This window comes from Lolium perenne, chromosome 2, assembly GCF_019359855.2.
Source record: "Lolium perenne isolate Kyuss_39 chromosome 2, Kyuss_2.0, whole genome shotgun sequence".
Taxonomy (NCBI): Eukaryota; Viridiplantae; Streptophyta; class Magnoliopsida; order Poales; family Poaceae; genus Lolium; species Lolium perenne.
In genome coordinates this window covers 321,225,596-321,250,027 of record NC_067245.2, presented here as the reverse complement: position 1 = coordinate 321,250,027, position 24,432 = coordinate 321,225,596, and the positions used below count along the sequence as shown (strand labels likewise).

General features: G+C 42.5%; 2 protein-coding genes and 1 long non-coding RNA gene across 7 annotated transcripts in view; 2 read left to right on the top strand and 1 right to left on the bottom strand.

The window, feature by feature from the left end:
• LOC127336638 (subtilisin-chymotrypsin inhibitor-2A-like) overlaps nucleotides 1-8,608 on the top strand; it is a 49,906-nt gene extending 41,298 nt beyond the window's left edge. The window contains exons 2-3 of one of the 3 annotated variants that reach the window (XM_071826817.1): nucleotides 8,051-8,082; nucleotides 8,174-8,608. In XM_071826817.1, the coding sequence (XP_071682918.1) occupies nucleotides 8,184-8,402 (219 nt within the window). In that variant the 5' untranslated portion in view covers nucleotides 8,051-8,082; nucleotides 8,174-8,183 and the 3' untranslated portion in view covers nucleotides 8,403-8,608. Of the gene's footprint in view, nucleotides 1-7,967; nucleotides 8,083-8,173 lie in introns of those variants that run through there. The other 2 variants (XM_071826818.1, XM_051363474.2) reach the window with 2 other exon arrangements.
• A 1,320-nt stretch (nucleotides 8,609-9,928) lies between these two features.
• On the top strand, nucleotides 9,929-12,977 carry LOC127336640 (uncharacterized). Its single transcript, XR_007873435.2, has 2 exons — nucleotides 9,929-10,765; nucleotides 10,850-12,977. It is a non-coding gene; the product is annotated as an uncharacterized lncRNA (long non-coding RNA).
• Nucleotides 12,978-13,949: 972 nt separating this feature from the next.
• Nucleotides 13,950-23,735, bottom strand: LOC127336641 (K(+) efflux antiporter 2, chloroplastic). Of its 3 annotated transcripts, XR_007873436.2 has the most exons (22): nucleotides 23,468-23,735; nucleotides 21,805-23,269; nucleotides 21,409-21,574; nucleotides 21,173-21,263; nucleotides 20,695-20,831; nucleotides 20,564-20,623; nucleotides 20,367-20,486; nucleotides 20,009-20,077; nucleotides 19,722-19,787; nucleotides 19,346-19,435; nucleotides 19,017-19,121; nucleotides 18,804-18,932; nucleotides 17,977-18,186; nucleotides 17,640-17,789; nucleotides 16,651-16,704; nucleotides 16,516-16,574; nucleotides 15,951-16,017; nucleotides 15,698-15,874; nucleotides 15,035-15,091; nucleotides 14,871-14,945; nucleotides 14,186-14,439; nucleotides 13,950-14,081 (listed from the first exon to the last, which is right to left on the bottom strand). XR_007873436.2 is itself a non-coding variant. In XM_051363477.2 (21 exons), the coding sequence occupies exons 2-21, from the start codon at nucleotides 23,250-23,252 to the stop codon at nucleotides 14,323-14,325; spliced, it is 3,447 nt and encodes a 1,148-aa protein (XP_051219437.1). In that variant the 5' UTR covers nucleotides 23,253-23,269; nucleotides 23,468-23,735; the 3' UTR covers nucleotides 14,035-14,322. The 3 variants fall into 3 exon arrangements, 2 of the variants coding, with proteins under 2 accessions (XP_051219437.1, XP_051219438.1); XM_051363477.2 differs by having other exon boundaries at nucleotides 14,035-14,439; XM_051363478.2 differs by having other exon boundaries at nucleotides 14,035-14,439; nucleotides 21,805-23,266.
• Nucleotides 23,736-24,432: the final 697 nt, after the last annotated feature.

The window sequence follows — 24,432 nt, the reverse complement described above, 5'->3', positions numbered from 1 at the left end:
GCATATTACAAGCCTAGAAAATGTGAACATTTGAGGTTGTGTCACATAGAATTGATACCGTAAATTATCTCTCTCCTATGTGGCATGTTTGCTCAAACAAGCTCCAATTTGCTTAAATGGCTTCATTGCTAATATCTTTGTGGATCTTATTTGTGAAAGTTTTTCTTGGCATGGTTTTTCACAACGTGTCCCTCAAATACATTTTTGGAAAACCAAGTGCTTCAAGTCATACTATTAATTGATTTGCATGTTGGTATGAATACTATTAATTGCTTTGCATGTTGGTATGAATACTATTAATTGCCTTGCATGTTGGTATGACTAAATGAAGCTATCAAGAAACTATCTTTGCATGATGGTTAACTCTTATCTTTTACCATATGCTTTGTTCGTTGTAAATATGATCTTATGTATACTTACAAACTACCACCGGGAAATATTTCATAATACCTCTTGTCCTAGGACAATTGGTAATCAATTATGAGGTAGATATTTATTGATCATATCTACATTGGCTCTTGTATTTATATTGCCTTATTTAATACCATGAATTTGTTGTGCTTTGACTCCCATGTGTCTTCCTTGCATCTTATGGATCTAAGTTGTCTATTCAAACTTTCTTAGCATTGTTAGAAGATATAGGTAGCGTGATGATCCTAGTGTTGTGCATTTTGTATTCATATAAAAAATCCTAGATAATGCACCAAAATTGGGGGAGCTCTTCTATATTATTAGAATGCTTAACATCTCTTGATCTTTATAAAAAAATTGGTTTTGGGAGACATAAATTTCCTTTTGGTACTTTGTGCCATCATAAAAAGTGTCGAGGGTTTGGTTTATTTGTTGGAACCTTGCTCTCTTGGGAGTTGGTTATCTCATTCCTTTGTGCTTAGGCTTAATTAGCTTCTTATAATGAGATAAGTCTTTGGAGTCAATCTTGTGTTGATTTGATTCTTTGATATAATTTGTGCAACCTTTGTCTCTTGATTTATTTGGTGTTTTGTCCAAATTATATCTTCCTTTGGTTCTTGAAAGTATTATGCATGCATATTTAATATATGTATATCTTATGTCATGTGTCACTTTCTTTGATCCAATATATAGGGTAAACTCCATCAAATCCTAATTTGGCTAAGATGTGCATGAAATTCAATTTCATATCTATATGCACATAGAATTGTGGAGTTTGTCCTATATGTTGTAGTGTGTCTAACTACTTCGGACCCAATTAGTTTGGGGACCATTTTGTACTTACCTTTGTGTTAGGTACAATGGATATGCATTGGATGCTTGTCTCACTCTTGGAAAGAAGTGGTGACTCAATGGTAACTTGAGGCAAGCTAGGATGGTCAACGAACACATATCTACTACATCCGCACCAATGCTATCTCGGAAACAAGTATCTTCTCATGCATATTTTTCTAGCATCCAACCATGTGGTTGCATCTTGGCATGAATCTCTTGATTTGCAAATATTGTGCTTCTTGCTAAAGTCTTAACGAAACCTCTTTATTGCGAATGTGAGTAATTTGAGATGAGTACATATGTTGGGAAGTATATAAAATCATGCTCATGATTCACCCATCCCATCTATGCCCATCTAGCAATTTTATTGCATATCAATTCCTCAAGGCTCTCACGTGTGTAATATAGATGAAAGTGCAAATTTAGTTATTTGTTTTGGTATCCTCGTTTGTGATACTTGTTGCCTATCTCAATGCATCCCAACTATCTTCTATCCCTTGTTGATATTTGTGATATATTTTACATGGTTGTGGTTGAATTTCATGAATGTACAATAAGATAAAATTGAGCCTTTGGCCATGCTATTAAGCAAAAATTCTTATTGGTATATTGCATGACTTCATTTTGGGATATCATACTATATTTCTTGAGTATCTATTTTGTGTGTGCATGTTTCTTTGTGGATAAATATCTTTGTGATATTGCTCACTTAGAGAAACTTATACACATAAGAGATGATACATCTCCATTTGATATCTTATTTATTTGTTGCATGTTGATTGATCATGCTAAGCAATATAATTCATTGAAGACTATGATGATGCTTTTTGCTCATCCTTGTAATAGTCTTATAATATGCTTTATCATGCCTTTCACATATCCTCTTGGTTGAGCTTTTTATTATGGTGCCTCTTACTTGTTGCTCAACCATTTGTTTGTTGCAAGTGTTAAGCTTAATTTTCTATCTATGATCTATTTTCAAATGTTTGTGTTTTAAATAGTAATGAGGGAGTGAGGATTCCATGTTATGCATATTGTATTCAAATGCAACATTTTAATTTATACATGTACCTTGGGGAGCTTCCTCATTTATTTAAGGCACTATTTTGTGGTGATCATTAGAGTTTGATTCACTTGGTATTTTTTGTTTTGAATGATATTATGGGAGTGATGATTCCATGTTTGTGCACTTCATACTCCAATGAAAATTGTCTAGTTTTGTGCACAAACCTTGGGGAGCTTCCTAATATTATTTAGAGCAATCTTCTTGATCTTATCATAATATCTATCTTTCTTTCGGTATCTTCTTTGTGGTTCATTTGGTTGCTTGCTTCATTTGTTGAAGCTTCTTGACTTTGTTATCTTTTTGCAATCTTTGATCCTATCTATAGTGTGATTCCTTCCGAATATTCATCATTGGATACGTGCATTTGATTCCACTCAAATTATGAGAAATGCACACGCTATGGAGGAACTCTCACTATATTGGCCTTCTAAATTTTTCACCCATTTCGGCAATTGGTGCCAATGGGGGAGAAGTTTGGAGGGTTTAAGGGAATTTGGTTATGTCTTTGCTTTGTGCTTAAGCATGTGCCTTTATTGCTTTGCATCTTGGTGCTTTGCATAATTGAATATTTAGAGGAAACTCCACTAGGCTTTGAATGCCAATGTATGCAATAAAAGTCAAGTTCATTCACACATGCATATATTATGGGGGAGTTTGCTCTATGTATTCAACTTGTTGTTTCTTAAATTCCTTATATAAACCCTCTCAAAAAGATTGTCATCAATTACCAAAATGGGGGAGATTGAAAGTGCATGGAGCCCCCATGTGTGGCTTTGGTAATTAATGACAATCCCTATGGACTAATGTTTGCATTGAGTTATATTTGTAGGTGTTGTCCATAGGCAATGCTTGAACCATATGTTGGCTTCAAGGTTGCAATAAGAAGAAATTGATGAAGGATATCAAGTGTCAAGTATGTCTTGAAGATGAAGAGGAAGTGAGCCCTCAAGTTACTTCAAGACATCAACATGAAGAAATGAAGTGCAAGTTCAAGATGAGCCAACTCGAAGAGATCATATGCTTGAAGCTTGCCATGAAGAAATGAAGTGCAAGTTTAAGATGAGCCAACTCGAAGAGATCATATGCTTGAAGCATGCTCTCCATATAGTGTTCATGGATATGTGAAGATGCGCCGAAGAAGAAGCTCTCCCATGATGGATTATGGGGGAGCAATCCACAAGACTTCGTCAAGCAAGCACAATCAAGAAAGGCGTTCCATCTTGTTGCGGTCAAGATCATCATCATCGAGCTCAAGTGGAATGCGCAAGTATAAGGTTTGCTCTTGATAGGGTTTCTTTCTCACCGGTCTCATAGTGTAGTTGGAGACCGGTTTATAGTTTAGTTGCCGTACTATCAAGAGGGCTCTCGAGTGAGTAACTCGATCGTATCGTCCGGAGAGAGCTCAAACCTTTGCATCCTTGCATCATCTTTCTTGGTTGTTATTTGGATCTTATCCATATGGTGTTTTAGAGATTGTGCTTATTCTCATGACAAGCTCTAGTTCATCGAAAACGGATTCCGCATGGATCACTTGTTGCGTTTTCGATATTGGAGTTTTTCTCGGTTTCTCGTATTGAGAGGTTTCACTCTAGAATACATAGAAAAACCCACCCCACCTGTTCTTAAGCTTTTCACTCTTTGTGGGGTAGCTCTTGTCATCTTCTTTACAACAAAATTGGTTTCACCTAAATCCGACTTTCCTAACTCAAGTTGTTGCATTTTCCATATTGGAGGTTTTACTGGTTTGCTGTTTATAGATAGGTAAAACCTTTATCCATTTGCTTCTATCCTACTTTGCTGGACTATGATGTTTCTATGCATATTGTTGTAGAGCTTGTTGTTGTGATTTCAACGAGCCCAAGATCATCGAAATCGGAGTCCGGATGCAAAAGTTATTAAGGTTTTCGTATCGGGTGTTTGGGCAAAAAACTGGGGGGGCGGAACTGCCGCCGGGAACACCCCAAGATCGCCGTGGGAGCACCCCGGCACTGCCGGTGGCCAAGGCCGGCACTGCCGGCCACCCCTGCACTGCCGGTGGAACAAGGCCGGCACTGCCGGTGGCTCAAGGCCGGCACTGCCGGCCTGTCGCGATTTTGGCCCCAACGGGCAGAAATCTGAGACCCCTATTTAAGCCCTTCTTCCTCCTCTTTCTCCCCACTGCTTCTTCCTCCTTTTGCTCTCCACCATTGTTGACCTTGAGAGCTTCCCACATCCCTCTACTCCTCCAATGATTCTTGAATCCATTTGAGGGAAAAGGAAGAGGAGATCTAGATCTACATTTCTACCAATCAAATCCATCTCTTTGTGAGTGGAACTCTCTAGATCTTGATCTTGGTGTTCTTTGTGAATTCCTTTGTTCTTCCTCTCTTATTCCCCCAATAGCTTTTGTAGCTTTGTTGGAATTTGAGAGAGAAGGACTTGAGCATCTTTGTGGTGTTCTTGCTATTGCATTTGGTGCATCGGTTTGAGTTCTCCACGGTGATTCGTGGAGGTGAAAGCAAGAAAGTTGTTACTCTTGGGTTCTTGGAACCCTAGACGGATTCTAGGCCTTTGTGGCGATTTGTTGGGAGCCTCCAATTAAGTTGTGGATGTGTGCCCCAATCTTTGTGTAAGGCCCGATTTCCGCCTCGAAGGAAATCCCTTAGTGGAACCGTGACCTAGGCCTTTGTGGCGAGGGTCACCGGAGATTTAGATGAGGCGCCTTCGTGGCGTTCGGTGTGTGGTGTGAGTACCGCATCTTGGGGTGAGGCCTTTGTGGCGTTGGTGTGCATCGAGCAACCACACCTCAAGGTGAGCCTCTTGTGGCGTTCGGGAGCACTAAGCAACCGCACCTCTCCACCGGAGATTAGCACTCGCAAGAGTGTGAACTCCGGGATAAATCATCGTCTCCCGCGTGCCTCGGTTATCTCTATACCCGAGCTCTTTACTTATGCACTTTACCTTGTGATAGCCATCGTGCTTGAAGTTATATATATCTTGCTATCACATACTTGCTTGTATTGCTTAGCATAAGTTGTTGGTGCACATAGGTGAACCTTTGCTTAGAATAAGTTGTTGGTGCACATAGGTGAACCATAGTATATAGGCTTTGGGCTTGACAAAGTAAACGCTAGTTTTATTCCGCATTTGTTAAGCCCATCTCGTAAAAGTTTTAAATCGCCTATTCACCCCCCCCCCCCTCTAGGCGACATCCGTGTCCTTTCACCGCGACAAAAGGGCCCTATATATACACACAGCCAACCCTCCACCTCCCTACATTTTTTTCCTTGATGGTGAAAGGTGGAGGTTTATGCTGCATCTTTTTTTCTTCATGTGCACAAGAGGTGTTTGATGAAATGTTTGCGAAGGATGCCACGTACTTGATTTTATTTGATAAGATTTCTCCTCCTTTTGATCCTAAAAGGTTAGCAACTATTTTCTCGTATACATAATTCGTACAATACAAATTTTAGCAAGGTGATTGCATCTGATACATAATTGTACTTATGATGCAGATGAGTCATCCATGGATGTACGGTAACCGATGTGCTCCCGCTTTCAGAGAGGGCGTGAATTCTTTCCTGCTTGTGGCCGAGGCCAACAAGTCGAAGCAAGGTTTTATGTGATGTCCATATCTGAAATGTAAAAATGAGAAGGATTACTCTTGCTCAAGAGACATTAAGAGCCACCTGCTTCGGTTCGGATTCATGTCCAGCTATAATGTTTGGACCAAGCACGGAGAAGAAGGGGTTATGATGGAAGACGGCGATGAAGAAGAATATAACGATGACCAATACCGATCTGTGTTCTCTGAATGCGATGATACCGCAATGGAAGATAATGAAGAAGAAGGAGGTGAAGAACATGCACCACATGATCCTGTTGATGATGATCTTCGTCGGGCCATTTCTGATGCAAGGAGATATTGTGGCACGGATAAGGAGAGGTTGCAGTTCGACAAGATGTTAGAGGACCACCACAAATTGTTGTACCCAGGTTGTGAAGATGGGCAGAGAAACCTTGGTAGCATATTGGAATTGCTGAAATGGAAGGCAGAGACCGGTGTGACTGACTCGGGATTTAAAAATTGCTGATAATATTAAAGAAGTTGTTTCCAAGAAATAACGAATTGCCCGTCAGTACGTATGAAGCAAACAAGTTTGTCTGCCCTCTAGGATTATATGTGCAGAAGATACATGCATGCATTAATGACTGTATCCTCTACTGCGGTGAGAAGTACGAGAATTTGAATAAATGCCCGATATGTGGTGCATTGCGGTATAAGATAAAAAAAGATGACCCTGGTGATGTTGAGGGCGAGCCACCCAGGAAGAGGGTTCCTGCGAAGATGATGTGGTATATTCCCATGATACCACGGTTGAAACGTTTGTTCAGAAACAAAGAGCAGGTCAAGTTGTTGCGATGGCACATGGAAGAACGTAAGAAAGATGCGATGTTGAGGCACCCCGCTAATGGTCGGCAGTGGAGAAACATCGGGAAAGAGTTCCCGGATTTTGCAGGTGAGGCAAGAAACTTATGGTTTGGTCTAAGTGCAGATAGCCCTGTTGTGTGAAAAAAATGAATTATCCCTATGTTCAAAATTAACCTGCATTTTGGTTTAGTTAAAGTCAAAGTTTGTCAAGTTCGAACAAATATATAAAAATGAACATCTAAAATATAAGATTAATAATTACAGTCTATAATTTTATATTATGAATTTAATATGGTTGATGTTGATATTTTTTTCATACGTATCTGGTCAAAATTATAAATTTTGACTTTAACTAAACAGAGAACATGGGGTAATTAAAAACTGGAGGGAGTATGCAACACTAGATGTCTCAATCTATAAACTGAAATATAGAACCACCTTTGAATAAATAAGACGTATGAAACTAGTTGAAAGTCAAAAATCTTACTAAGTTTATCAAAATATTAGAAAAAATATATCAGTATCTACAATGTTTAATAAATATATAGTGAAATATAATTTTATGGTGGATCTACTCATAACAGATAAACACAGAGCTCACATACACACACATACACTCATTCCTATAAAGGCACACATTCAAACTCTACCCATATGAGTTGATCGATCAAAGGAGATAATTAATTGACACCTAAACAAATTATATAAGCATTATCTCTTTCATTACTACTCATGTCCTCGTCACCGATATGCTGTTTAGCGAACTATAGCAGACGTCAGATCGATCCGATCCACTGAATCCAGGCTATGCAAGAGTGAGTAGGACGCGCCACGTGCGTTGTGTACTAGCTACTAGCTGATATGACTAATGAAACACGTCATGTATTCTAGTCGTACTACGATACAGTACCTTTTCACGTGTACGTATTCTTAACGTTGTCTTCTTAGTTTGGTATGGAGGTAGTAGCTGATAACTAATGAAACATGCCATTTATACTAGTCGTACGATACAGTATCCTTTACACATATTCTAACATTATCTTCGATCTTATTAATTTGGAGGTTCCGTCTAGTCAATCCTGGCCAAACAAATCAGTTAGACGTTGCTTGTTTGACATGATTGCGTTCACGCACGACGAACACGTACCATGCATATAGTACACGCATGCACCTCAGCTCAATAGTCTTTGCTCGTGTGGCACGTTCGTACGTACCTAACCATTCTACTAGCTAGTAGTACTAATCTCGCTTCGAATCACTCTATAAATACGGCACCCTAGCTACGGAATGCCTCATCCAAATAACCTCTATCGGATCAGCATCGTCGTCCACCAGTCGAGGGATAAGCCCAATTCAAGACGTAAGTCCTCCATTCTGATGAATCTCTAGTGATAACTACGAACTTTGATTTCTAGTACTGCAGCTTATGAGCTTTGTTTGATCAAGCACAGTTAGACCAGCATGAGCTCCTCGGACGAAGTCGCCGGCGGCAAGAAGACGTCGTGGCCGGAGCTGGTCGGGAAATCCATCGAGGAGGCGAAGAAGACCATCCTCAAGGACAGGCCGGACGTGAAGACCGTCGAGGTCTTCCCCGTCGGCGCGCCGGTGACCGAGGACTTGAGGTTTGACCGTGTCCGTATCTTCGTCGACACCGTCGCCGAGATCCCCCGCATCGGCTAGCGTTGCTTGATTCATGCTGCAGTATGCTCGACCAGCTCAAGAATAAGTTGCCGACGACGAGAATATGTACAAGTGTGTCTCGAGCTGTTACTATGTCTGTAATTCTCTGAATAAACTCTGTAGCTAGTGAGTATGCATGATGCTCTTAGCTATTTGTCGATCGCTATGTAATGGTATTGAGAGTTGGTTGCAGCTTTGGATGTCAACGGTACTATGGCTTTGAAGTAGTATCGTTTTGTTCGTTTCCATTTCCAACTCTGTCAGCGCACCTATCGTATTAGTCCATAATTTCAGTTTTGAAAAGTTTAAAGCGAACATCTGACAGACTAACACCTCTCATGGGGCGCTCTATTCGGCCACATTATACCCTATATAAAAGCTAATCAGTTTAGAGCATCTCAATTAATTTGGGCACTGTAGATGGGTTATTTATCACCAATCCTGGTCTGACATGTAGATAATTTTTTTCCTCCTCTTTGATTCAGCCTATGTGTTTTCTTAAGTTACTTTTTTTTCCACAGTAAAGATTACCGGTTACCGGTTACAGACTTTATCTCTTCCGGTGATGCTCTTTTTGTTTACAACGGTGAGCGGTCAAAGCGGCACAGACGAATCTAGACATTCCACCGCTTTAAACTCGCAAAAAAAAGGAAAGAAAGCTCCACCGTGTCTATCAGCTCCTCCCGACTCCGCGCGGCTGTGGTCACAGGCGTCCATCAGATCTCCTCGCCGCCTTCCTCAGTGGCTGCCCACGGCGCCGTCCCCGCCCAACGCGCGCGCCGCCACCAAGAGCCTCATCTCCGCTCTCCATCCGTACGAGTTCCTGGTCCTTGAAGCGGTCCGGAGCGGGGCGTACAGAGGCAGGCTCGCCGCGGGTGAGACATGGAGGGGTGGCTGGAGGCCACCACGGCCTGGCAGCTGGGAGACGTGGGCACGGCTGCTGATGCTCCCCATCCTCTCCTCACATCTGGGCTTTTCTGGAAAACTCAATGGAGGCCGAGCCGTCCGGCAACGGGAGAAGTGACGGAAGGGATGGGAACCGCGACAGGGATGGAGGCGGCCACAGGCGGGGCGGACGCTGCGGCGTCCACCAGCGAAAGAGAGGCGGGCGGGGCGGAAGGGATGGAGACCGCGACGTCCAGCGACGGGATGGAGGCGGGCACCGGCGGGGTGGACGCCGCGGCGTTCACCAGCAGAAGGGAGGCAGGCGGGGCCGTGGGGGTGATGGAGACCGCGGTGTCCACCGGCGGCGGCGCCTCACCTCCCACTCGACTGATCCGATCTCCTTGGAGGGTTTGGCGGTCGCCCTCTTCAGTCCTCGCCGTGTTCACTGCCCCTCGAGGTCCTGCAAGTCGCCGACACTACTACTGCAGTGGCATTGTCACATAGACAACCAGTTGGAAGTGTCATGCCGGGTGCACAGTCCAGTCCTCCCCGACTGCAAGCCGCTGAATACCATGAGAATCGAGCTGCTCGCTCTTCTTTTCTTTCAGATCAGAGATGCTTTAACCCAAAGGCAGGTAAACATGTACCTCTGCTCTTTCTATTTTCTTCCTTTCTTGCTGTGTTGGTATTCCAAAAAAAAGTTGCAGTGTATGTGTTTGAATCAGGCTTTGTGCTATGGATAGTAATGCCTCTAGCAAGTTCATATCCCATTACCTCTTTGGCCTTTTAGTTTGGTGGTCAAAAATTGAGATGACACCCAGTCTTGTGAGATCAGCATTACCACACAACAAGAGCTGCAGACAACGCCAATAATAGAAGGAATTTGGGATGTCACAATAGACCTTATTATTATTTTTTATAATTGCTCTTGACGTCAGTGCACCTTCTCATATGTTAACATCTTCTATGTCATCATGGTGTACACACATATATGAAGTGAAGCAATATTGTGGACAACTCAAGAATACAAGCATTTGCCATTTGCACTCATGGAGTAGGCATTACCTCGATTTTATGTTCTTATTCAAATATCGTGTGTCGATTTCTTGATCAAAACGTCTCTGTGAAAGCTGATTTTTGGATTTGCTAATTTAAGAAGCAGATAAGTTTCCACGAACAACACATGCCACCGTTAATGTAATATTATTCTGAGCACTATTTCCTTGAAAACCTGAGTGAAATGTACTATTTCCATTTATCTAAAATGATCTTACAGTCCTGCTGACAAGAAAATTTATCAATGTATTACTGTTCCTACATTTGTTCACCCTTGGTCTGCATGTTAAGATGGCAAGCCTGAACAAGTACTCTTTCTGTACAGAGAATGGTACTGTGCTAGCGCAATCCATCTTTGATGTTCCTGGTAGATGGATCATATTAGTCATTACGTGTGCTATCCTGAAGCTACGGTTTTGATGGTAAGATCTTATATTTTCTGAATGTTTTTTCAGTGACAGTGAAAGAAAATTGGTGTCAACTTTAACTGCAAATGTTCTTTTCAGTGACAATGCAAGAAGATTGGTGTCGAGGCAAAGACTTACGGTGACAATGCAAAAAGATTGGTGTCGATCTTAACTGCGCTTGGGACAAATTCATCTCCATGGGGATCAGCTAAGGCAATCTTATTTTGTAGTAATTTTTTTCCACATGAATTTAATCAATTGATGTTTGTGTGTTTAGTGGAAGGTTCATGGTACTTGGTTTAGGGTTAGGTTTGTTTTTTGGAATAACATCTGCTGAAACCTGAAACAGTTAGCTGCAATAGTTAGATCGTCTATGAATATGAACCAAGGTAGGTAATTTTTCATTCCCCCTCCTCACTAATTATAGCAGTATAAATGTCAATGGACGGACTGCAGCTAGAATCTTAGTGGATGATAACTTCTTTTCCTCAGATTCAGCCGATGTATATACATCCTAATATGCCAACTGGTAAAAAAAGTAGTAATATTGATTCTTCCGTATCTGAGCTTAATTTGCCCCATTTACCATAAACCTAAAAATATCCATTCTGCTGAGTGCGCTGAATGCCTTATATGTACATCACCGTGCTTCATGACTCATATATACTCGACAGATGAACACACACAGAAAAGTTTCAGCTATCAGTGTTGTCATGTCGTACAACATACCGAGTATTTTATGGCTGATTTACATGGGACAGAATGTTACTGAGCACGATGAAATACATATTTTGTTTACTTTATATAGTTTGTTGCGATGCGTATACATCCTGGCTACATAACCATGATTGGTTGAGTAATCACAGCAAATTGTATGGCATCAGCACCCCATTTCATTACGCCATTGTCTTCTGAATAATGCTCTGTAGATTCTTGGAAGCTTTTTCATTATTTGGCATGCTAGATAATGGCACTGCTATACTATGTTGTTCGGATATGATTTCTTTGTATATAGTGTTCAAGGTATAATATATCTCTGCCTTGGAGCGAAGTCAAGCTAGGGATCACATACATGTCAACGAGGTGATGGACCATCTCTTGGTTTAATGAAAATATATTTTCTCCTTTTCCTTGACTATAGCTTGACTCGAAAATGTATTCAGGCTGCTCTTATTAACTTGAGAAAGCCCATGAAATTTCTCCAGAGGATAAAACTGTTGCCGAGGTTCTATAGCATGGTTTACTTTTCTCCTATTGCCGAGGTTCTGAAGTATGGTTTACTTTTCTCTTGCATAAACAATAATAATTATGCTGATCTTACGCTCCTTCCCTGAATTATATTGAGACCAGCTAAAGTATAGGGAATGCTAGGTGACGTTTGATTTGGTCTGAATGCCTACAATGGTGAACATTTTTATTTCTCCCTTCATAAAAAGTTTCTATTTGGGAATGTATGTTGTTCCATGATGTATCTCCAATTTCTCAGCGGTGCTAATTGTACTTTCTGTTGTAACAAGGTCTGCTATATACCAGAATCTTAGCCAAACATTCATCATGAGCATATACAAAATTTTAAGGAACAATCTTTTATGTAGCTATTACCTTTGTTGATGTGCAAGAACACAGTTCAGGATATCTGAATCTGATTTGTGCACCGAACTAGGGGTAATTTTTCCCAAGTACTTAGATTTCTGTTGTACGTGCTGCTTTCTTGCATCTGATCCTGTTATAATGTTCAATTGTGGGAACCTGAGTACTTCTTTTAAACAGTCTAAAGAAAATGGTTCCTGGTGCACACCTCCCATCTTCGAAGAACTTGACGTCTACGTTCATAGGTCGATGATGTCCGGGACCTCAAGGCGTGGATCAACCTGGCCAAGGAGATGTAGGTATATGTGAATGGCATCGGAAAGAAAGTTCCATTGCTTTCTTATCATTGGTTGTCTCCGAGATTTCTTCCCTGCATGTGCTATACAAAATATGATTTTGGCTGGTGGTATACCGAAGTATGGCTTTGTCGAATTTCCACAAGTTGCTATTGTAGCCCAGTTTCAGATAGATTTAAACCTGTATATTGGCTTGCTTACTTATGTTTTGAATGTCGGAGAAACATGTTTTGTTCCTTCTGGGTTGGATTTATGATGCACGTTGTGGCTCCACTGTAGTTGTAGTAGCGACTTGTGAGGTTTCTTGCTCATTCTTGCAAACATCAATTGCCAGAACCGTATCTATGTGCTTGTGTATATTCCCTTCAGAATTAATTATATCAGCATAGCTCTCCCAATTGTGATATGTGGTCGTACTTTTGCTCTTTTACGAGCACAGATGGTTGGTGTTGTATACCCCTTTGGAAAAACAATCTCTCTATATAATTTTCTTCAATTATTGAGATTGAAGCTTTGCTTCTGTGTCGTGTCCCTAGAGAAGCGTACGCATACCTCACGTTTTCAAGCAACATCCGATGAAACTTACAAAAACACTTCATTCTCGGGCGAATGAATCATAGCGTCAAGTGATCAGAACAGAATTACATCACTATACATTTTCTGCTCGGATTTCAGTCTTCCAACAAACAATTTATTAAGGCAGTTCATTATCGACCCTCCCTATATATCTTTCTATCGTGAATTCTATAATTGCAAAGCGAGTCTGTCTTGGTGCATAAAAATGTTGACACTTGATACCGTTAGGCCAGCTTCCCCCCGTCTTTGCTTCTTTGAACGCTTCATTCCAACCGGATAACTTGATGAATGATAGCTCTACATTTTTACCCTATCCCGAAGCCTAATAATCAGACACCACGTTTCCTTTCATGAATCACTGTTGCGCCACGGGCACGGCGTGTCGCCGCGCCATTGCCTTCCTAGTGGACCATCATCGCCGTCCGGGGGCGCCGCGTCGCTTTTCTCAACTCCACAGCACAACTCCCGAAACATACTACTACAACAGTGGCAGCGTGGTCATCTTTTTTTAATGATTATTTCATATGCACATATTATAGCCTGGTTTACATCCACAAACTTGTTTACATTTCGTTGATACGTGTTGAGAGAATTCGAATTTAAGAGGAACATTTGCCCGTGAAAACGTGTTGAGAGAATTTAAATTTAAGAGGACCATTTGCCAGTTGACGCTACGATCCTACTGGCTGCCATAAAATTCAGAGTGCCTGGGATGAACTAGCAACTCACACCAGAGGTTAGCATTAGCTATGAAATACTTTTCCAGAGCTTCCATTACCTCCCAACTATGTCTCAGCTCAAGAACTTACACACGTGTAGAGAGGCAGCAACCGCAAAATGGCGGACACTTTTTGCAAAATTATCGTGTCCTGCACCAGCCACCCTAAATCAATTACTTGATGGGAATAAAAGGGCTGGAAATAAAGAAAAAAAGAAAGGAAAATGTGGTTTCGAGAAAAACGAAATGTCCTACCATACAAAAATGATGACAGAGCTAAGTCGCCAAGATCGGTAACGGTTCTTGCACTGGTTATTATTTTTGCTACCTTTCTATACGCAACTAGTTTATCTACTGTACAGTTTTTTGAAGAGCCCTTTCATGTATTGGGCTCAGATTGCCAATGCTCCATCGATAGGTTCACTTTCATCGTCGGAGATCAGAGGCTTTGTTTTCGACATGACTCTGGAGAACCCATAGCCCAAAGAGTTCCCAGATGTAGAACATAGCTGTCAGGCAAAGAAACAACCATCAGTTGATCAATACAAGAAAACAAAACTATCTCAACAAATTGATATATGCCCTTCATCAACCTAACATTACATATGGATTGTCATAGTTTCACAGGAAAAAACAGACAACAGTCTCGCATATTAGCAGTGATTGACATGGACAAACAAACCACCCTGCTCGATAAACATGAGATGTGAAACTGACAACTGTTGACTAGACAAATACTCGGCAATACCTACATTGTGGTTTTTAACAAATGCTCGGCTAGTAATTTTTAACAAAGTGGTAGTAGCATGAAAGACTCGCTGTTAGCTGTTTTTGCTAATTCAGTTCAATGCAATTGTTTTCCATCTTCTATGTCATCCATAGTAATAATTTGATTGTGAAAGAATTACGAAGATCACTAAATGATGATGCAACCACACACCTCGGTTAGCTCTGACAAATGACGATTCCTGAACTCGTTGATAGTCGCTGCAATCTCTGACATTGGAAGTTTTGCCTGCAATACAGTACATGAAGAAAGTGGGGCTTATGAATCAAATTCAACACTAAATGAGCACAACAGAATATAATAACAGCGGAACTTACTTGGGCAAGAACAGCAGCAGCCAACTGAAGACTTGGTTCTAAGGTCTCGGGGACGACCTAAAAAAGTTCCAAATGAAGTTTCATCACACGACATACTTGGTAATAAAGGAGTATACGACAACAAGCACATGGTACAAGATAAAGCAGAATATATCAAGGTAAAAGATGTGAGAAGAAGTCTTCATGGACAGGTTATGTCCAAGTTATGGAAGCCGCTAGCTCCACAGAAGAGCAAAAATAACTCTTTCGTAATGGTCCGCACAAATATGACTATAATCATTCACAGCTCTTAAACTGGCTGGCTATTATGTTCTTGATTTCAATAAACTAATGAGTTTGTGGAGATTTTAACAATTGTACTTCCTGGAATTGGTTTCATCAAGATTCAAAAATTTGGTGGCTGGTATTAATTGGGCCAACCCATCTAGTAGCGCTGATACAGCCCAGTCAATACGTGATAGGTAGAGCCATTACTTGTTTGGTAAATTCGTTTTGTAATGCTGTTTTTCACAAGGCAGGTTCTTGATTTGCAATTTGTGCTGATAAACTAACAAATCTATCACATTGCACACTTCTGCCAAACATATGGCTTCATCTCATTCAAGTTGCCTCGAGAGAATCTCATCACCTAAAATGTTTTCGAGATTTGTGACATTTACTTACCGCTGATGCACCTGCTTTCTCCAAATTAACACCATGATCAACGTCATGTGCTCGGACAAATGTCTTCACATTTGGAAAGTATTTGCTCAGAGCCCAAACAGCTCGATAATTTGCACCTGGAGTGTCTAAAGTGATGGCAGCAGCACAGGCCCTCTCAGCTCCAACTTTGTGCAGTACCTAGCAAAAATCAATAGATCGTTATTTCTGATTTTTCTTACAATTATACAACTGGGTTTAGTTGAACTCTTCCTACCTCCCTGCTTCCTGCATCACCGAAATATACTGGTAGGTCTAGTGCACGTCCAACTGCCACCCGGTCACTGAAAAGTACCCAAGAATTAAATAATGGAAACAGCGCTAGACTTCGTCACCAAAGTTGATAAATTGACTATTGAACAAGTACAATACGGCAGAACAAGGTTGGAAATGTCATCCAAATCACACTACTGTTGGTCTATCACACTGCAACCAACAGTCAATAGAAATAGGGAGTAAGCCCATCATTCCAGGGTTAACACTATTTTCTAAGTCAATTTATCGGATTCTTCAATATAGTTTGCAGATATACGAAAACTCATTTTTCCAGTTCCATGTTAGTTGACCAGAAAGTATGATAGCAACCATTAGCGCACATCATATAAATCTAAAATCCTAACAACTAACAAAGTAATTCGTAGAGTCATCTAATATTAAGGGATTTATTATACGTATGGTAGTCATACTCATAGACCAGCACTTGACTAGTAGTACTGCAAATATGTTTCGCATATTCTCATAGTGTTGTGTTAATAAGGTTATTGCCGTATCCAGTACCATACCTTCGAACATCAAGTGCAACAAATGGAATTAACCGCTCTGACAGGAGTTGGGCAATGATCTAGTACAAAGTAAAGACATGTTAATAGGATACTGAGCATGGTATTTATAAAAGTGCATGAGGATCACAAGCCAACCTGCCCAACACGTCCAAATCCCAAGATAATAATATGGCCTTGCAAGTCATCGGTCTACAATAACAAACAAAAGCTACATCAGAATAAGCATCTAGGATTAAAAAAACTGCCATGATGTCTCTTCTACACAAAGGAGATGTACAAAAGTAATGTATTTGCCAGTACCAAAGTTCCCAACAATGGCTAAAATAAGCTGGTTGCATACAACAACCCTTGTCTGAGGAGTCATATACCTCAGCCAGGGTTATCACTTACGAGTACCTATTCTAGTCAATGTTTGTCATAACTTCTGTTTCTACACATAGTATCTATTACATTCTTGTACAAGAAGGTATTAACTGACTGTTCCTGGATGGGCCATGGACACTAATTTTGCATTCATGGATGGAAGCAGGTAAAGTGCGCCTTGTGTTCAGTTTTAGCAGGTTTAGAAGTGGTTATTAAAATTATTGCAGAAAAGAAAATTTGATTACTGCAGCAAGTGACGGAGAATGAATTTCCAAAACTATAGATCGATATTATTACTACTCCCTCCGGTTCATATTAATTGACTCTAATATGGATGTATCTAGACACATTTTAGTTCTAGATACATCCATATTAAAGTCAATTAATATGAATCGGAGGGAGTAGTAGTTTTAGGACTGACCCACTGGAAGTTCCTATACCATAGATGTAGTAAAGAAGGCTGCTGATATAGGTCATTTGATTTATTAAGGCTGCTTAGTTTACTCAAAACTCAAATACATGCTCTAGCTTCATTATACACAAGGAAAGCAAAAGGCCGTGAATGCCCTCAGTTGAGCGTAAATGATTATAGGCATTGTCAAAGTCCAAAATTTCCTTGAACATGATGGTGTAATAGTTTACGTGTTAAGACTTTTGAGGAAGAAAAAAGAAATCATATTTCTGCCTCAGCCATGATTACAGATAAATTCAACCAAAAAATAGGTTATAACTGAGTTGACCTATGTAAAAAAAAAGTATACCTCACTTTCCACTGGCAATAAGCTCCTCACATCATGCTGCTCGAATTTAGATGCCAGAAACTGCCCTCCCGCAGCTAAATATGGTGTCATAGCCATTGAAATACCAACCACCAAAAATAATAATGACGATAATTGAGGCGATAGAAGACCCTGCAAAATATTCTCCATGAGTTTTTTCTCAATGCTGCATAACGAGTACTTATGAAAATTACTGACATTCCTGTGATAAACTCAGGTGTCAGAAAAAAAATCTTATGAGTTATGACGTACAAGACTACAACAATTGCAAAGACAGAAAACATCAGGTACATTCTATAGAAAATAGCAAAGGTAAAACCTGGTTGACAGCTTCTCCAAAGGCAACAAAAGCAAACTCCCCGCCAGGTGCAAGCAAAAGTCCAGTCCGGACGGCAGCTATGGTCGAAATTCCAAACAATCTACCAGTAAGTGTTACTAACAATGTCTTCCCAATAATTAACAGACTTAATATCAGAGAGATTGCTGGGAAATTTGACATAAACAACTTTGGGTCAATAGACATTCCAACCTGGAAAGGAAAAGCCAGGTAAGCATCAAAGAAGGGTATCAAATATGGTCAGAACTTTTGAAAACAATAAATCATTCTTAAGTAATTCAAGCGTTGATGCTGAAGAGGCAAAATTCAGAAATTCTAATGACAGGAGAAAAAGAAGTGACATACTGATATGACATTAATCAGTAATGCTTATGATTCTACTACACATGGCAAGTTGTTGAAATAAGACAATACATTTGCGGTTAAGATGTTGACACTATGAAATACATGAAATTGCCTGCTAGGAAGGATTTAAGATGTCATTGCAAATATTTAAATGCGATAGCACAAATGACCAGCTCAAGTGATAACAAAACATTATGCAGTAAGATTAGTGTGGAGTCAAAATAGTTAATTATATAATGAACAATTCGAACGCAATAAACAAGGATGTCATGTGATTCCACACATACATAAATCAATGAATCCACAACTAATAAAGTAACAAGCGATAATCAACCTAATGTCTGCAAATATTGCATTATATATCTACTACACTATATCGATAGTATAACACCAGCAACAAAATCCTAGTGATATTTCACCACCAGAAAAATTATATCTAGTGAGACTGTTTTCAGGGCCCTCACCGTCATAAAGAACAAGCCTAACAGAAGACCGCGATAAGGAGCAATATCCGACTCAACCTGTAAGGAGAACTCTGTTTCTGCTAACAACAAACCAGCCAAAAATGCTCCCAGTGCCATTGATAAACCAGCCTGTGAGAGAACAGTAAAACAATATGAAAACTGGATTTCAGCAATGCAGAGTGAGAATTTAATAAAAAAAAAAAGAATATATACCCGAGCGGTAAGGAGACTTGTCCCAAATATAACAAGGAGAGTATTTGCCGAAAATATCTCAGCGTTCCGATTTTCAGCAATTTGTCTGTAAATTGGCCTAAGGAACTGTTCAACAAAAAGAAACAGAGTCATACTTAAATAGTTAGAACCAAATCCTGGGAAATGCTGCTGCAATATGAAAATGGACTAGAATGAGTAGACAAGCAGCAGACATTACAGATAAATGCATGTGGTGCACGTCTGCATGTTTAGCTGGGAGTCAACAGAGAGTTTATGCAAATTCCTCATATGATAGCACAGCAAATAAAATGAATGAACAGAAAACTCACCAGACGACCCCCAGCAATGATGGCAGTTATAGCAGCTACTGCCTTTACAGCAGCCATACCCATGGCTTCTGCTATTGCTTGGAAACCAACCTATACGCAGAAATTGTATCAAGGGACATATGGTACAATGTAAAGACTAATAGGCATGGATGAGGACATTAGTTCAATGAAACATCATCATTTCAACTAATTCTGGTCGCTATGGTGGAACATGGGTTTTAAAATGCTCATCTAGAAGTAATAACCAAGAAAAGAAATCTATGAGTTCTGGACGATCCTAACATGTGAGAAATGTATATCTCCATCAGCAGTTCATGTGATGTATATAAATTAGAGCATTGTCTATTGCTTAGGAGGCCATGATAGAAAAGATTACCCCTCCTTTTGATGAATTAGGTGACAGAAGTGGAATCAGTATCAACAGAACCACCACGGCCAAATCCTGAAGACAGCACATGAAACATCTATCAGAAGACAGTCTTACGTTAACATTACGAAAAGGCCACCTGATATATATCAATAAAATGACGTAGACTGCGATTTTACTCGTGGTAATACAAAACGCCTATGAACATTATCAAGAAGATGAGCAAGAGACATCTGAGATCTAACCTTCCATAGTCAGAAGAACAAGTTATATGTCAGATCATACTGGTGTTATACCTGGAAAAGTAGCACAGAAAATGTTGCGCGTCCATGGCGTGACGTGCTCTCCCCACGTTCTTGCAGTACCTAAGCAAAGTAAAAAAAAACAGCAAGTGCTTAGCAGCAAACCAAGAAAGGATTCTGCTAAATTTTTGAAGAAAGCAGATAGATAGGAAGAAAGAAAGCATTCCACAATCACATTACTCAAGTCAACATGCTTCAGTAAACCTAGTCTAGGCCTAAATAACAAGTTTGAAGAATGGCAAGAACCAGAGTGAAACTGTTGAACAACTTCATTCCGATTCTGATCCTTTTGACTTTTGATAAAAACCAGCAAAATTCGATATACGGGATGATTGTCAATTATAGTTCTTACTTGCAAGACAACAGCCGTCGACGATAGAGCCAAACCACTGCCAATTACAATTGCCGCTGGTCCTGGTAGTGTTGCAAAACGGTGAGCAATCATACCAATAACTGCTGCAGTAACCAACACCTGTCAATTGTTTATAACTTGTCAGGGAGTAATCCTCATAAGACTATTGTTTGATGGCTGCATAGTACTGGAACTACCTGAGCAGAGCCTAATCCAAAGACGTACTTCTTCATCGAGCTTAACCTTTCAACAGAAAGCTGCAGACACAAAATATTAAACTGATATCTGCTGACAGAAGAAAGAATCTTACAAACCATTAATCTTGTACCTCGAGGCCGATGTTGAATAACAAGAACACGACTCCAAATTCAGCAATTGCCTTTGTTCCATGGACATGACGGATGATAGAAAGACCATAGGGGCCAATGAGAACACCAGCAGCAAGATACCCAAGGACAGGACTACCTACGATATGAAGGTGCGCTTAATAACTGAGCATAAAAATATAAGGATTTTTATCTTCTTTTGAGGTCTCCACTTTTTTTGAAAGTATAATCGTGGATGTTCCTAGTACACAAGTTTGTGCAATTTAGACAGCCAAGTTTCCATTATTCTAGTATTGGGAAGGCACAATAAATGGTTACAGTTGAAACTAAAATGAAATAGAACCAAAGCAAGACTTGTTCAATATGATTTCAATCTCAACACAAGAACGGACTAAAATGAATTACTAGTAGAAGATATGGGAAGGTTGGACACCATGATAACATGTACACACATATAGATGGCAGGTCAACATATCTCACCTCCGGGTATTTTCTGGAATAATGGTACAAATACAACACTAGCCAGCAGCAAATATAGTACGTCAAAAAGCGAAGCTTCTTCCTCATTTACCTGAATAGGGCAATAAAGAACTTAAGGAAATTACTTGGAAGATAAACTTCATATTAATTTACATGGGAAGTAAGAGAGCGGTCAGACAACAGAAATATAAAACCCATCACTAATGTAAATGTTCAGATTAAACAGGGACAAATACCTCTTGATGAGGCAAGAGCTCGATTAGCTTCTTTATCCTCTGTGGGAGCTGTCGTATCTCACGAACTATGGGCTTAGCAGTGGAGGTAACTTCTTCAATACTTGTGGTTATGCCTGGCTGCTGAGTTAATTGAGCACTCTTCTCAGATCTATTGATAAAGAGTGCCCTATTGTACACACACAGCAAAAATGTCATTTGAGAAAGAGCTGGTTAGGCAATATGCATGAAATGGATGTGGAAACAACTATAGCAAGAGCAAGCACCCACATATAATATGTTTATTCAAATGAAGCATGATGTCATTATGCAAGGAAACAGGAAAGGATATGTGAAACCAAATCTTTGTCGCAATATAGAAACAACGAAAATGCAAATATCAGGCACCATGAAACTCACCCTGCACCAAGAAGCAGTATCCCGGTAATAAGAACTGGTGCTTGCTTTCTGGCTGTTTTCATCAGCCCCTGGAAAACAGATGTAGGCGTAAACTCTCCATCCGATTTGGAGGAGAAGAAAGACGCCGGGAAGAAGCGAGATGATCGCTTGAGCGATGATTTGGACTCCTTGCGTTCCGCGTCGGGCTTCTTCCCTTGCTTTGATGACTTGTCTAGGTCAGGCTCTGCTTCTTTCTGAGGCTCAGCAAGCAGCTTCTCACCGCGTTCCTCAGCAGTGGACATTTCATAGGACGATTCAAGCTGCTCGATGCCTTCGGCGGCCAAGTCGCTAATCTGCATCAGACGCTCAACATTCGACACCTCGTCCCTCTCGGAAGTGTCGGCCACACCATCGCCGCTATAGTCATAGACATCAGAAATGTCGTACTCCTCCTCGCTCAGCTGCCCCTCGGCAGGCGGCACGAGGTCCACGACGGAGTCGACCAGCGAGACGGCCTTCTCGGCCTTCTGCATGGCGAGCTCGGCGTCGTTGGCGCGCTTGGCAGCCTCCATCTCGAGCGCCACGGCCTGCTCGGCCAGCACCATGATGTTGGAGACGTCCTCCTCGGCCTTGGACGCGTCGAGGAGCGCCCTCTCGGCGAGCTCGGTGAGCCTGTCGACCTCCCTCTGCAGCTCCATCTTCTTCCCCTGGACCCGCCGCAGCTCCTCCTCGCACCTGGAGAGGGTGAGCTGGCACGCCCTGATCTCCTCCTGCGCGGACGCGAGCGCCTCCTCCTCGACGTCGTCGAGGCTGACCTCGAGCTGCCCCACGGAGCCGCGCTTGGCGTGGAGCGCCTCGGCGGCCAGCTGCAGGCGCGCCTCGGCCATGGAGAGCGCCATGGTGGCCTTCCGGACGGCCTCCTTGGCGTCGTCCTCCCTGGCGATGACCTCCTGCACGGCGGCGACGGCGGTGGAGACCTCGGCCTGCGTGCCGTCGGCGCGGTCCTTGAGCGCGATGGCGGACTCGGAGATCCGCTGCGCCTTGCCCTCGAACATGGTGCTGTTGAGCCTGGCCACCTCGAGGTCCTTCCTGGCCCGCTGCAGCGCGTCCCTGAGGTCGTCCACGTCGCCCGCGGCCAGGGCGGCGCGGCTCCTCTCCTCGGCGTCGGGCCCAGTGGTGCTGGCGCTGGCCTCGTCGGCGGCGGCGGAGGAGCCCTTGGTGCCCTCGAGGGGCCCGTCCACGTAGGCCAGCGAGTCGTTGCCCTGGCAGCGCGCCGCTCTGAGCCGGAGCGCGGGCGCGTGGAAGAGGCCGCGGATGGCGGAGGCCACCATGAGGTTCCCCGCTCCGCCGAGGCGGGGCCGGGGCCGGGGCCGGCGCAGCGTGCAGGGGCCCCGGAAGGGGCCGCCGCCGCCGATCTGCAGGCCCGGGCGCGGGGCCGCGGCGGCGGCAGCGAACCTGGAGAAATCCATCCCCACTCCTGTTCCTGCTGGAGCAATCGGAAATCGCGAATCAGGAAGCGGGACGAAACAAATGGTGGGCATTATTAGATAGGCAGCTACCGGGAGTAAAACACTGCCCGAAATGGCGTCGATAAAAGTTACGCCCCAGAAGAGAAAAAAAAAATCCCCAAAGCAGAACGGCTCTCGCGGAAGAGAGCTCCGACGAGCGAGCGCAGCGCACTAACCGAAGTAGCGGGGGCGGGTGCTTGGGGGCCTGGCGGCGCGCGCGGCGGAGCGACGGGAGAAGCGAGGAACCGAGCCGCCCCTTGTGCGGACGGGGGTTTGGACTTTGGAGGAGGCGGGTGCGTCACGAGAGGAGGAAGAGGGGGCGCCTCGTCATTCCGTGCGCGCTCGCTCGCTCCACGGTCGGTGGGAAGTCTTTTGGGGTCTGGGAAGGACGGCCGCCTCTTGGCTTGGCGATTTCTTCTGTGTTGAGCAATTTCTTCCAGCGGAGAAGACGAGGCAGAGGCACACTGCACTACAGATTATCCTACGACCAGGCTGCCAGCGTGCGTGCGTGCGTGGCTCGTATCCTCCGTGGAGCCCCCGCCGCTACGAATATTCCCCTCCAAAGGGATCCCCTCTCCCCTCCTCCTACGACTAGGAGAGCCACTAAAGCAAACCCTAACCTAGTGCCCCCGCCCGTCGTTCACCATTTCGATATCCGCCGGTTCACCCCTTCTACTAGGGTTGGTCCTCGACTAGGCCCGAGAGGCGGCGACGCGGATCCTTCGAGTAATGTTTGGCATCCAGTGTCAAAACCTTCTTTGTTGGGTTTGTGCGCTCTTGTTGCTGGCGCAAGGCGGCGTTGTACGAAATGAAGGTCCTGTCGCCGCTTTTTCGGCGTGAATGTTGCCTCGGGGGGAGTGAGGCGTTGCGCCACCCGATGCCGATACCCTTCTCCCACGCCACCTACCTCGACGAATCCGTCAGCCGAGCTATACCTACCAGCAGTGGCGAAGGACGGAAAAAAATTGAGGTCGGGCGAAATTTTAAACGTAAAAATGACGCAAAAGAATAAACTATCTCGACACATTAATAGTTTATATAACGGTAAGAATAGTCACTCAGTACTATGGTAATAGCAACATGTTCAAATATAAATATAACCTACAAAGGTACCGATAATGAAGCTTTAATGCCGTCTGGA